At 42.5% G+C, this 13,656-nt stretch overlaps 3 protein-coding genes across 3 annotated transcripts; 1 reads left to right on the top strand and 2 right to left on the bottom strand.

The window, feature by feature from the left end:
- Positions 1-1,596: 1,596 nt before the first annotated feature.
- LOC117647787 (homer protein homolog 2) lies at positions 1,597-7,698 on the bottom strand. The gene is made up of 7 exons (XM_034389700.1): positions 7,564-7,698; positions 6,939-7,095; positions 6,728-6,859; positions 6,249-6,640; positions 5,979-6,160; positions 5,725-5,891; positions 1,597-5,646 (listed from the first exon to the last, which is right to left on the bottom strand). Exons 1-7 carry the CDS (start codon positions 7,587-7,589, stop codon positions 5,461-5,463), a joined length of 1,242 nt encoding a protein of 413 aa, XP_034245591.1. The 5' UTR covers positions 7,590-7,698; the 3' UTR covers positions 1,597-5,460.
- A 120-nt stretch (positions 7,699-7,818) lies between these two features.
- LOC117647786 (proteasome subunit alpha type-4) lies at positions 7,819-9,667 on the top strand. The gene is made up of 7 exons (XM_034389699.1): positions 7,819-8,096; positions 8,288-8,330; positions 8,429-8,591; positions 8,677-8,843; positions 8,970-9,100; positions 9,230-9,353; positions 9,432-9,667. Exons 1-7 carry the CDS (start codon positions 8,094-8,096, stop codon positions 9,572-9,574), a joined length of 774 nt encoding a protein of 257 aa, XP_034245590.1. The 5' UTR covers positions 7,819-8,093; the 3' UTR covers positions 9,575-9,667.
- Positions 9,668-10,212: 545 nt separating this feature from the next.
- On the bottom strand, positions 10,213-13,457 carry LOC117647785 (ATP synthase subunit alpha, mitochondrial). The gene is made up of 9 exons (XM_034389698.1): positions 13,302-13,457; positions 12,537-12,662; positions 12,349-12,462; positions 12,075-12,271; positions 11,636-11,928; positions 11,393-11,562; positions 10,853-11,312; positions 10,649-10,766; positions 10,213-10,566 (listed from the first exon to the last, which is right to left on the bottom strand). Exons 1-9 carry the CDS (start codon positions 13,365-13,367, stop codon positions 10,446-10,448), a joined length of 1,665 nt encoding a protein of 554 aa, XP_034245589.1. The 5' UTR covers positions 13,368-13,457; the 3' UTR covers positions 10,213-10,445.
- Positions 13,458-13,656: the final 199 nt, after the last annotated feature.

Here is a 13,656-nt window from a genome sequence, read left to right as displayed (position 1 = left end):
TGCTCCCGTCAGGTCCAGTCCGCACTCTTCGAACCCATCCGAGACTCCGAGACTACTCCGAGACTACTCCGGCACGACGCACGTGCCGCGGAGGGGCAGGCCCGGGGGCAGGCCGGGCAGGCCGGCCGGCTCGACGCGCCCGTCACTACGGCCGCATGGCGGGGTGCTGCGAGCGACGCGCGCGGTTGGCCAGCCTGGGAGCGCCCGCCAAGCGCGGGGTAGGCACCCCTGCGCACACGGGTGCAGGCTGTTGCCTGACCGCAGGCGTTTCACAGTGGGCCGGGGGCGGCCGAAACTCTAGACGCGGTTTGAGCTTCAGATTCATTAAACAGGCCGTGGGGAAATTTCCCGCAGGTTGACCGCTGGACTGTTGGACGAATCGACATCCGACGAGGCTCTAAGTGGGAGGCAGACTGGATACTTGCATCTTGGTGATTTTGGGCCGTTTGTGTGGCCATACTGGTATCCCCTTTCCCGCGGCGCCGCGACCTTGAGTTGACACTGCTGCGCTGCATCATCTGATTGTTGCCCTGTTCGCAGTCTCGCAGTCCTCGCAGTGCTCGCTTGCTCGCCCACAAAAACGGCCATTATTCAAGAGCCGGCTCACTTACGCCCCACACGCCGGGCTGGCTTTGCCGCTTTGGCTCAGTGCGGTGAGTCACGGCGGCAGGGAATGACCAGGCACGACGCGTTTTGAGCTCCAGAGTCGCTAAATGGGACTCGAAACGAACGTGTGACCCCATCAATAGACTCCTCGTCCGGAGAGCAGTCCATTGGTGGGGCCACACGTTCGATTCGAGTCCCATTTAGCGACTCTGCAGCTCAAAACGCGTCTTGGCCGCCTTCACCGGTCTTCTGGCCCACTGTGCGGCGCTAGCTAGGCTAGGCTACAGGCGCGGCTCCAGGGGGGGGGGGTTCGGGGGTCGCGACCCCCCCCTCGGCCTGCCTCATCGAGGTTTTTGACATCAGGAGTGACCAGCGACCCCCCCGTCAGGTTTAGTCTGGAGCCGCGCCTGCTAGGCTAGGTCTGGTTCTTCGGTTCGTCGAGCGGCGCTTCGCTGGACGCCGTCGACGCCAAATCGTAGCCCCTTAGCCCCTCGACTAGATTGTCCTGTCCGCGGTGGACGAGGTGGATTTCCGACCCGTCCGTGGGAACGGGCCGACGCTTCTCCACGACGGCCGGCTGCGTCCGCGCACTCATTCCGAAAGTCGTTTTATCGTGGCTCTGTCTCCCTCGCACCCATGGGCCCCGAATGCGAGCGAGAGAGACAGAGCCACGAAAACGGCGGAATCAGTCTGGCTGGTCGGGCCGGGCCAGAACGGCGTTCGCGCTCCGCACTTGCTTCGCACGCTGCCCGGCCAGCCGGCTGGATTGCTGGATTGCCTGGCTAGCCAAGCTACACTGCTCTCCAGCTCATGGCTGGGCCGAGCTATTTTCAGACAGGTGTTTGAGGCGCATCTGACTTCACCCGACGGCGTGACGACGCTCTCGCGTGTGTCGCGGGAGCGAGGATCTGTCCTGAGTGACTGATAGGTGACCGTGGTCTCGGATCACACTTGGAGGGAACAAGCATGCGGGCAAAGAATACCAGAGAATACTTCTCACAGATCACTGTAGCCTTTTAATTTTTACTAAACAATTTTTCTTTTCAATATTTTGTACATTTAAAGCTTGTGCATTAATGTTCAACAAGTTTAAAAATCGCCGTTGGCAACAAGGAAATGGAATTCCCTACTCACTGTAAATTTTCACTTGCATGGAATGTCGTAAACTAACAGTGTAAAGGATTTAACAATCACAAAGCAGCAAGCTACGTGAGTTCAGAAATGCAGTGACAGTGGCAGACATGAGCGAAACTAACAAACATGACTTGGAAATTAACTTAAAAAGGGACGTCTGACAGGATGCATTAGTTTGGAAAACAATTGCAAAAAAAAAAGAATGTCTATAATTCTATTATAGTCAAATGAAAAGTCACCACAAAACATGTTGCAAATATATATATGTATAAAAAAAATTATTTCAAAAAAGAAACCCACATAAAATTTTTAACTACAAATTTTGTAATTTATCATTGCATATAAAACGTTGTAATAGTTGCAGTGAACAGCTAGTACCTTGACCTTGAGTTGCTCCATAATACAAGTTTAGTAGACTGAAAAATCAATTTTTACCTAAAATACAATGTTTTTGATTGAAACCCTTTTGTCTCAAAATGTAAAGTTTTCTAGCTTCATAAAAAATGAGCTTGGTAACTTTTCAATTGAAATATATGTGCATTTGCACACTGTCCTTTTACAGATACAGACGTTTGTAGAAATGTCTACCACTAACATGCACTAGAATGAAGTAAGTTTGTAAAAGGTATAATGTACAAAAATCTTCATGGGGTTTCTATCGGGCAGTATAGTAAAAGCTCTGAGCTTTTCTTCTATAACTTAATAATGAATATTAATTGGCATGAGTTACAAGAATATTGCCTTTACTGCACAATGATAGTGAGGGATGACAAGATAAGATATCTACCACTTCAAAACTGTAATACTTCTGTTCACAATGCAAATTTCAGCCTTGCATACCAGAAGTTCACACTATACCCCAATCTAGATGATACTTTTCCGAACATGAAAGTGACTGTTTTGACAAAGTTCCTCCAACATGTGTTTTCCCAAAACTGGGTCCCTGCAGTATTATCAACAACTGACATATAACATAACAGTGTTCACGACACTTAATTTGAAATATGATGATCAACATAGTTTCATTGGCACAATAACGTATGATTATTTAATAATTACCTTATGTCACAGTTCAATAGAGATTAAATACCCCAATTTTCTTTCACAGTAAGAGTAGAAACATGCTTTCACAGATCAATCAGAAACACCACAAAACTTTAGATCAAACTAGGAACCACATCTGACATTGATTTGCAACACAAAAGATACTAAATAAGGCAACAAAAGCTGAAGGGAAAAAGGAGAGGGGGGGGGGGCATTTTACTGAATTGGAGATAAGAATATGTTCACATCACAACATACACAATAACTAAAGAGAACACAGGGGAGAGGGAGTCACAGGCTGAACTGTGAATACTAAATTAAATAAATATATAAGCATGCAAAATGACAAGAAGAGCCATTCTTATTGCCTAGAAGATACATGAATTTGCCCTACATGGGCACAAGACTTACACAATACAAATACACGTCCCTGAATGAGCTCACAAGGTACCCTACTGGAAAACCCTGCCTCCACCTCAGACTTGGCCAACTTGAGAAAGTCACAACTTCTCTGTTAGCATACTTCACACCCTTCTTAAGGCATGTAATGCATCACTACTATGGTCATTGCCAACATAAGAACTCCCAGGAAATTGTCTATAATAATTAGAACATGCTTCATGTAGTGCACCTTCCATTTTAAAAGGAGATTCCCCCAACTCCAGTGTAAGGATATTCTTAAATCAAAGATGCACTCTCTTGATTATTTTTTCTTCTTAAAAGAACGTGAAATACAGTAAAATTAAATATTTGATAACAGGTGCTACTAGCAACAAGCATAACATACAAATAATAATAATAAAACTTAAAATTCAATAAATGCCTCTGATTTAGTCTTGTAATGTTTGTAGTAGTGATGTACTTTTAACGGCTAACATATTGAATAGTAATCTAGTGTTTGTACTTAATGAAGTCTTTGTTAATACTATGAGAGATTTCAAATAATACCATAGACAATACCGCCACAATGGAAAATAATACCTTTCAAATGCACAAGTAAGACAGAGTATTGATAGTCCAGTCTGGGGCAAAAATCTGCCTCTATATTGAGAAAATTCAGAATCTCCTAGAAGACGAATCCAATGTCCTAACAATTTGAAACTCAATACAAGCCTAAAAACATTGGCAATTTAAAAAAGAAAAGACTGGTGCGAGAGAAGCACCAGGCCTTTTCAGACAATGGTACGCTTACCAGAAGCTTCTGAATTTAACACAAATGTGTTTCTGCAAATAAAGAAACAAATAGCATTTGTATGATCTAAACAGTACTGGCTATGTTCCTACAGCTTTGAGATTAACAAATAATACAGAGGATATTGATAACTTGAAACAAACTTTGCACAATAACAAAAAGTAAACAATAATATAAAAACATACATGATGGAGTACAGCTTTGAAGCCATGAGGCCTCACGTCACCCTTCTATAATAAAATAAAAATTCTCCTGTTCCAAAAATGACTACTTCAAATTACGGTTGAAATGGATGCAACAAACATTGGCGATGCAGATGAAGATGTAGACTTTTTCTTCGAAGAACCAATGGAAATAGGAGCAATTCCAGTTTGACTCATTCTCATTGCAAATTAAAGAAAGGCTATTATGGGTCAGTCAAATATGATGACTAGAGTCTCAAATCAAAATCAAAACTACTATCAATACATGATAAAAATAAGACAGATGAACATAAAGGAAATTAAAGAGCCACCAAATAAGAAATGAAGGCCACAAATGAATGATTAAAGCTTTGAAGGGGAATATTAAAAGTAAACAACATTGTAGGTAGATGACACCAAAGTTGGAACAGAAGTCACAATTGATCTGAATATGAATCATCTTGACCTCAAAATGGTCCCTTACCTTGACTTGGAAAGTGAATTCAAGTCAAGTTGAGGTCATTTTGACATTGAGTTGCCTTGGTTTTATGCTCTACCTAGGATAGGCTCACATGTTAAAGCAGTGGCTTATCATTTATAAACCTGAGGTTTATCACCTACTGTTCAATAAAACTGTAGTTGATCTTAACATGCAGGATACACAAAATAGACATAGGTTGCAATTCCTGCTACTTTTTTTCTTTAACCTTTTCTTGAGTTTTTATCCATGTTTATAAGGCATAACCATAAGCATATCATCTGACTTATGCAATGTGCTGTTATATAGCTGCCAGATACTACCAATATTTCCAATATTAGTAAGAAATGAGAAAGAGAGAGAGAGAGAGAAGATGAAGTCAAAGTAGGAGAAAATGTTGAAAATTGTTCTAAATTTTGCACAGATCTTCCACTAATAAATTTATCTATATTTTAGTCAATATTGATTCTTTAACAATCTAACACTAAATTTTTGACATGGTAGCCTGCAAGGCAACAGATAAGATCAAAATCTTACATGTTGCCTTAATAAATATAATATACAAGACTTCAATTTAAGTCAAATAATTTAAAAGTGAAAGGAGAAAAACGTAACAACGCTGAAAGAAATGGTCCTCAGTTTATACCCCATTTCTGAGGAATCCTTAAAGGAGAGCTCAGCCACGTCTCAAAAGGCCATGATCAAACAAAGAATGATATTGTTCCACCTTTCCATGAGAGTTGTAAAAGATGGTCTTCTAAGAGATTGAGGGATGTGCTTACACTTAGTCTGGAAAACTGGCTAGACGGGGAAAACTCCTCTGCTCAGGTTTGCAGAGCTGTAGTCATTTCACGGTGAATCATGGTGAGTTCTTGAATGCGGCCCGCCAGCTGGTTGTTGAGGGTGTCTATGACTCTGCGCTGCGAGTCCTGAGCTGCCAAAGCTGTCTCCAACTGTGCTTGAGCTAAGGACATGGCCGCCTGAAGCTCGGCATTATCCTGCTGAAGACTCTGTGATGCAGAAAAAGGACATTGAAAAAATGCAAGGTTATCTGATTGCTTGAGTTCAGTGAGTTTAGTTTTAGCTACCTTGATTCGTTCCTCGGCAGGAGCTGCATTTTGCTGCTGCTGTTGCTTCAACATGTTAAGTCGTTTTATTTCTTCATCTTTATTAGTAAGTTCTCCTTCCAAAGTCTCAATTCGAAGTCTGAGTGTTGCCAGCTCTTTACGCAGTTCTACAGCCGCCTCTGTGCTCCCTTTAAAACAAATTAACCAACATCAAAAAGATGACAAATTTTTTAAGCTTCTCTCTCCAATGCATTGGGAATGTCAATGCAACTCACCCTTGGCTGCCTCTAGCTCAAGATAGCGTGTCTTCAAACGTTGATTTTCCTCTTTGTAGCTCTGAAGCTGCCTCTTCCACTCTTCAACATTTGCTGTACTCTCTTGAAGAGCTGATGTCAAGCGCACATTATTGCTTTTAAGTGTTGCAAGTTCTACCTCCCACTTTTTAGCATTTGCAGAACTAAAAAGTAAAAAAACAAAATTCATTGTGAACTGTGGATTTGACATTTGATCAATCACTATTGAAAAAGCATAAATTGAATCCATACCTTTGAGCAAGGGCTAGTTTCAGTCGGTCATTTTCATACTTCAATTGCGCTTCCCCTGACCCTAAAGGTGCTGAAGATTTGTCACCAATCTGATGCTTGGGGCTTTCTCCAGCAGACAATGACTGGCTTCGAACATGTGAGGTGCCTCCTTCTCCATCAACTTTGATTGTAGCTGTTCCACTGTTGTTCAAATGAGCTCCAGGAGGCTCTAGCAATTGTTGAGAATCAGATTGATTTTGACCCTGTGTAGCTGATGCAGCTCTGTTGCTAACTGGACTTGCATTTGCACTTGTGACAGGCGTTACACCTGTGCTCTGACCATTACTTGTTGGCTTAGTAGCTCCACCCACAAGTCTTGTAGCTTCCTTTACTTCTTGAAACTTCTCAATAAACTGTAATAAATGAAAAAAAAAAAAAAAAAGTTAAGAACTGGTATTCTTATGTTACAACAAGATAACAGGCCAAAAATCTAAATTCACCTTATTTAATTCTGCTTCCGTTGCAAAACCTAGACCATAAACTGTATTGGCACGGACATCTGACCACTGGCCAAACTTTTGTGACGTCTTAGTGAATGTCATATTTGGGGTTATAGTGCTATTTATGACAGCCTGAAGAAAAAAACAAGATATTATGATGTAAATAAAAAAAATGAGAGGCATGAATTTCAATTGTGCACCTTCAACATACCTTTGTGCCTTCCACACTGATAATACGATAGAGATTCCGCGTTGAATCATAGAAAAACGAAACGCTGACTGCTGAGGTGGAAGCAGGGATCCAGGAGCGTTTAGTTTTGGGGTCGATGTGGAAGACATGTGCCTTGCAGGTGAAAATGGGCTGCTCACTATGATTTGAACAAGAAACAGGAAATAGTTAGGAGACTATTTTCATCTCATAAAATCATTTTATGAATTAAAAATAACCTTTACTCAGGAGAACACTTGAGAATATGGTTAAATCAAAGAGAACAAAGTTAAATACAACAATATTGGAGAGATCAGAAGCTTTAAAGATATGTATAGGACAGGAAGCTTAGCATGTCTTCATGTCAATAAGGGAGAGAATCATAAACAAAATTGAGAGAAAAAAAATGTTGATTAAGAAAATAACAACAAAATTTGTTGCTTCTAACGCATTTGTTGAGTGCTAAGGAGAACAATTGTAAGAATAAGGACGATGAACAGGTAAGGTTAGTTACATTAATGGGAGTAGCCACAAACAGCTTAAACTCTGCAATTTTTAAAATACAGAGGCGTATATGAAAATTTCCTGGAGAGGCACTTTAGAAGAAACAATTAATGAAAAAACTTACCCCATTGTGTCTTTACCAGAAGTCATCCGACGACGGGAAAACAAAATATAAACTTGAGACTGACAATTCAGACGACGGGACGACGGGTTACCTGGAACCTAACCAACCCTCTCCCCCTCCCCTTTCTTGTACCCCCTTCCTGCCTTTAACTTAAGTATGAGAAACTTCTGATGTTTAAAATCAACGCCAACGCACCACAAATAGATTTTTCGGTGCCAAACGCGGTCTGGAAAAGTCCTCCCTCAAGCTCCAGAGAAAAATTATTTTTTTTGTCTTTAATCAGACAACAAGAGCGCACTAGTCGTTGGCTGCTTCCACCTTTTTCTAATCATTAATAGTGGGCTGGGATTGTGAGCGTAGTCATAAATTTCTCAAATTGTGTTTGAAAGGAAGAAATCACTCTGCACATTCACTTTGCGATACACATTCTACTTGTGCACTGTAAGCGGCAGTCGGTTTGTTGAAAACCAACAAGTCATCTGTCAATCGTCTGCTTTTTCATTTGAGTGAACCTATTACAGGAAGTCAAAATGGTGAGTTTCTCTGTCATTTATTTCCCCAACTATCTTACGCTTATTTATATGCTTTTTACTACTCTCTATACCCTTGGACTCGGGCAAACCGGTATCTTAACCTCGTTGCGTGAAATGTATTTTCCTGCCTGTCATTCATTTTACACCTGTTTTAGAGTATTCGTGTCATTTAATCTTTTTTTTTTGTGTAGGCTCGGCGCTATGACACCCGCACCACAATATTCTCCCCCGAAGGTAAGTCCATAAGTGTAGAGGTCAATATGAATTCGGGGCTTGAATTGGATCGGATGTATAACGGAAGATGATTTAATGTGTTCTTTTTCTTCCCTCAGGGCGTTTGTACCAGGTTGAATACGCCATGGAGGCTATCAGCCACGCTGGTACTTGTCTCGGTATCTTAGCCAATGATGGTATACTTCTTGCCGCTGAAAGACGTAACATAAACAAGCTTTTGGATGAGGTGTTCTTCTCCGAGAAAATTTACAAACTAACAAAGTAAGCATATCTTCATCTTGTGCCCTTATTTCCTTTAAATGCCTGATCCTGCATGCCTTAATATGTATATTCTTTCTTTTCTTAGTGACATGGTCTGCAGCGTAGCTGGAATTACTTCTGATGCTAACGTCCTCACTAATGAGCTTCGGTTGATTGCACAGCGCTATCTTGCCCAGTATGGTGAATCTATGCCCTGTGAGCAATTGGTATCAGCCCTGTGCGACATGAAACAGGCATACACTCAATATGGAGGTAACGTATTTCACTCAAGTCAACTTCCATCTTTTAAAATACCGTATTCTTATCTTTCCAATCTACATGAGCCAAATCTTCTGTATAGAAATGTTCAGAGTAATGGAAATTGCTGTTTAATTACAGGAAAGCGACCTTTCGGTGTTTCAATTCTGTACATGGGCTGGGACAAGCACTATGGATATCAGCTGTACCAATCAGACCCCAGTGGGAACTATGGAGGCTGGAAGGCCACTTGCATTGGACACAATAGCTCAGTAAGTCTTTGATTATTTATTTCATTGATACTTAGTTGTAATAATAGTTTGCTAACTTCAAAGCTTTAGAGACATTTGCTTTAAAAAAATTTTTTTTTTTTTAAATATTGAATTTGTGTTTTGTTTTAGGCTGCTGTATCAACTTTAAAGCAAGAGTACAAGGAAGGGGAGATGACACTTGAAGAAGCTAAAGCTCTGGCTATCAAGGTCTTGAGCAAGACATTAGATCTCACAAAGTTGACCTCAGAGAAAGGTAAAGACTATTATTGGCTTCAATTTTAAATTTCTTGATTGTGTTACTGTTCTAAATTCTTATCTTACATTCTTGCAGTTGAGATGGCTACTCTCACAAGAAAGGATGACAAGACTGTTATCACCATCCTCCCTGCGGCTCAGGTTGATGAGCTTGTAGCGGCTTATGAGAAACAGGAGGCAGAGGCTGAAGCAGCCAAGCGCGAGAAGCAAAAAAGCTAGTTTACACCATCTGTGTTATTGTGTGTATTGTTGGAAAATTCTTGATGTGATTCCTCTTTCTTCTGTATTAATTAAAGCTATTTTATAACTGAACTTCATGTTACTTGAACTCTGCTCCAGACAGAACACTAGTACATTGGCCTGTTGGCCTTGCAAATTTTATCTTCAAAACTTATCACATTTTACAGTCCTCTTCTCATGGAAAATTTGAAATGTGTTTTCTGATTAGCCATAGAAAAGAAAGGCTATGCTCCATATACAAGATTGGCCATTTACCAAAATCTGACTTGACTACACAGCGTTAGCAGAAGTTGGATTAGAGGAATATCTACCCATGAGTAGAAAAAGCTTGCAACTGACCTTCAGTTCCAGCCAAACTGTTAATTAGATGTCAGCAAAGGAACAAAATGAAAAAAAGTTTTTGGTGTTGGATTGTATTTATCAGTAAGAAAAGCTTTACACCAAAATTAAAAGGAAAAGGTAACATTCATAAAACAGAACATACCGAGATTTGTAACTAAAGACCTCCTGAACATGACCAAGTTGATGCATCAGTGAAGTTACACAGGACTATGATGGCAGTATTGTACAGAGCTTCATAGTGCAAATGAAGTTCCCAGAAAAAGAAAGATCAAGACTGTAAGGATATCACAATTTTATTCCCCTGGGAAACAAGGTTCATGATGCATAGAGATCTGTACAGAGTGCATACCAGATACAGCATTTAAAGACACATTATAATCTAGAGCTTAGCCTTAAATGCTTCACAAGTCATCTTTTACTGATAAAAATTGTACTTTTAATACAAAATAGCTTCCCAAGCTATTGAAATTGATAAAATTCCTACATGTTCAAGGATTGTAATGCTAATTTATTTGCTTGCGGTGAAGCTGGCGAGGAAATCTTGTACAATTTTCTTAAGCTTAGCATCTGTTGCGTCGGTGATCTTGCCGTCGGTGGAGATGGTGGTAAGGACATCCTTGTGGGAGGAACTGTTGAAATGGGACAAGTAAATATGAATTCTCAAGTAAACAGAATTAAATATAGCTTTTCCCTTTGAAGTTAAGTACTTACAGAATATGCTCCAAGAACTGCTTCTCGAAGTCAGTGATCTTTGAGGGGTCCAGCTTGTCAAGGTGGCCTCGGACACCACAGTAGATAACAGCAACCTGCTCCTCAATGGCCATGGGCACTAGAATAACAGAAAAATTTTAATGCAGGCACTAAAAGGAACTAAAAACAAAAAAGAAACACCTGAACTATAATAAAAGAACATACCATACTGTCCCTGCTTCAGGAGCTCAGTAAGACGGACACCTCGGTTCAGGAGCTGCTGGGTGGCAGCATCAAGATCTGAACCGAACTGGGCGAAAGCGGCGACCTCACGGTACTGCGCCAACTCAAGCTTCATGGAACCAGCCACTTGCTTCATGGCACGGGTCTGGGCAGCAGATCCTACTCGTGATACGGAGAGACCGACGTTGATAGCAGGTCGGATACCCTTGTAGAACAACTCAGTTTCCAAGAAGATCTGTCCGTCAGTGATGGAAATTACGTTGGTGGGAATGTAAGCGGACACATCACCAGCCTGGGTCTCAATCACAGGCAGGGCAGTGAGGGAGCCACCACCAAGGGCAGTGCTCATCTTGGCGGCACGCTCCAGCAGACGGGAGTGGAGGTAGAAGACGTCACCGGGGTAGGCCTCACGGCCGGGGGGTCGGCGCAGCAGCAGGGACATCTACAACAGGCACTTGCCAGTCAGTTGCCACATTCTAGCATTCAAGAACCAAATCCAAGTGTTTATGAAGGACATCTCACCTGACGGTAGGCAACAGCCTGCTTGGAAAGATCGTCATAGATGATAAGGGCGTGCTTGCCATTGTCACGGAAGTATTCACCCATGGCACATCCAGAATAAGGAGCCAAGTACTGCAGAGGAGCAGCATCAGAGGCGGTGGCAGCAACAATGATGGTGTACTTCATTGCACCTAAAGAGCCAGGCCTCATTAATAACACAACCTAATTGACACACAGACACAGACACAGACAGCATTAACATACCGGCGTCAGTAAGCCTCTTCACAATCTGGGCGACAGTGGAACGCTTCTGACCAATGGCAACGTAGATACAGTACAGCTTCTTCTTCTCGTCAGTTCCATCGTTGAAACGGAGCTGGTTGATGATGGTGTCGATGGCCAAGGCAGTCTTGCCGGTCTGACGGTCACCAATGATCAACTCACGCTGACCACGGCCGATAGGCACCAAGGAGTCGACGGCCTTAATACCAGTCTGCATGGGGTCCCTCACAGACTCACGGGGAATGATACCAGGGGCCTTGGTGCCGACACGGTACCTAGAAAGAGCACATTTCGTGAGATGCAATACTTCAATGAAATTCTATACATTCAGGGGCAACCCAGTCACTCAGTGACTTGGTTACTCAATGAATGACAAAATAAAGCAATGAATGGTAAGTCAGTGCATAGACAGTTCTTTTACCTCTGGACTCCCTTAACGGCACCCTTGCCGTCAATGGTGTCACCCAGAGCATCAACAACACGTCCAAGCAGATCATCACCAACAGGGACGTCCACAATGGCACCAGTACGCTTGACAATGTCACCTTCCTTGATAAGCTTGTCATTACCGAAGACGACAACACCAACGTTGTCAGGCTCCAAGTTCAGGGCCATTCCCTAGAAGGAGAAACATAATTAGAGGACTGTCTAAAGCTACACTTGATACTCACACATCAAAATAATTTATCTCTTACCTTAAGACCAGATGAGAATTCCACCATCTCATCAGCCTGGATGTTCTTCAGACCATACACACGGGCGATACCATCACCAATGCTCAAGACGCGGCCAGTTTCTTCGAGGTCGGCCTTCATGGAAACGAAAAGTTCTATGAATTGCTCATTGAATGGACACTGACAATGAATGGTGCAAAGGAACATACCTTGGGGGCTGATCCCATAATTCTCTCCTCCAGGATAGATGACAATTCCGCTGCTCGCTTGCTGCAGGAGACATGAAGGGTACGTGCAGCAGCGACCTGGGTCGCAGGCCAAGCCAGGTTGGAAACCTGTCAAAGAAAAAACATACAGTAAAACATGTATTTTACAAGATGAAAGCAATGCAGCACTCAATAAGCTTCAATTTAACAACAAAAAGTGGTAAATTTCACAAATTAAACAGGTTTTATCAATAACCTACACCAAGGGTTAACTTGCCATCTCACATGACCTCATACCCGGAGAGGTTAGGAGGTTCCCAGACTTGGTGCATAGTTCTAGCGGTCACGGCGCGCATCGCCATCATTTAGGACTGACACTGTGCAATGTGGATCGGCCGAGCCAAATGACAACCACCCGGAGGGGGCGTCCGATACCAAAGGGCCCATTTAGCTGCATTTTCGCGGCCGGCACACCCTCAGTTTTAGCAAAGAGACGACACTTGCAATCAGCTGATACCCAGTGGCAACGCTAAACAGCCCCAAAAAAGTGGACTGGGGATGTTTCGGACTCCAATTACGGGGCGTAGGAGGCTGCATTAACGCCAAAATTGAGTCTAGAGTGAAATGTCCTCCAGAAGATAGAGGGCAACCTCTGCAGCCCCCTGAAGGCACATCGTCTGCCCAAGTTTAAGTCAGAATGAAACGGGAATACAGCGAATTTTGGAACTGCCGGCAACAAAACCAGGAGAATTTGGGTTATTTTCTTACCTGTGGGACGGCATTTGGCAATGCCTTCGCCACCTTGGCAGCGAGACGAGCGGAGAGGAGAGCCATTTTGAACAACACTTATCGAAGGGACCCCAAAGATGGAGAGCAGTAGACAAATCAAATCCCAGCAGGCCATGCACCGTGTAGCCTCCAACCCAAAGCGTCGCCCGAAAATTTGCTATTTGAAAGAGGTGGACGATCGATGATAATACACATTGGTTAAAAAGATTAGTTAAACTGAATAGTTTCTACGCAGTTATTAAGGAAATTCACACCTTTCATTTTAAGTAAAGTTACTTAAAACGGTCTTGCGTAGCTTTGGGTTGGAGACTATGCTGTATGGAAGATATGCCGA

This window comes from Thrips palmi, unplaced genomic scaffold (assembly GCF_012932325.1).
Source record: "Thrips palmi isolate BJ-2018 unplaced genomic scaffold, TpBJ-2018v1 HiC_scaffold_3, whole genome shotgun sequence".
Lineage (NCBI taxonomy): Eukaryota > Metazoa > Arthropoda > Insecta > Thysanoptera > Thripidae > Thrips > Thrips palmi.
Note: the sequence above shows the minus strand (reverse complement) of the source record. Positions and strands in the feature narration are given on the sequence as shown.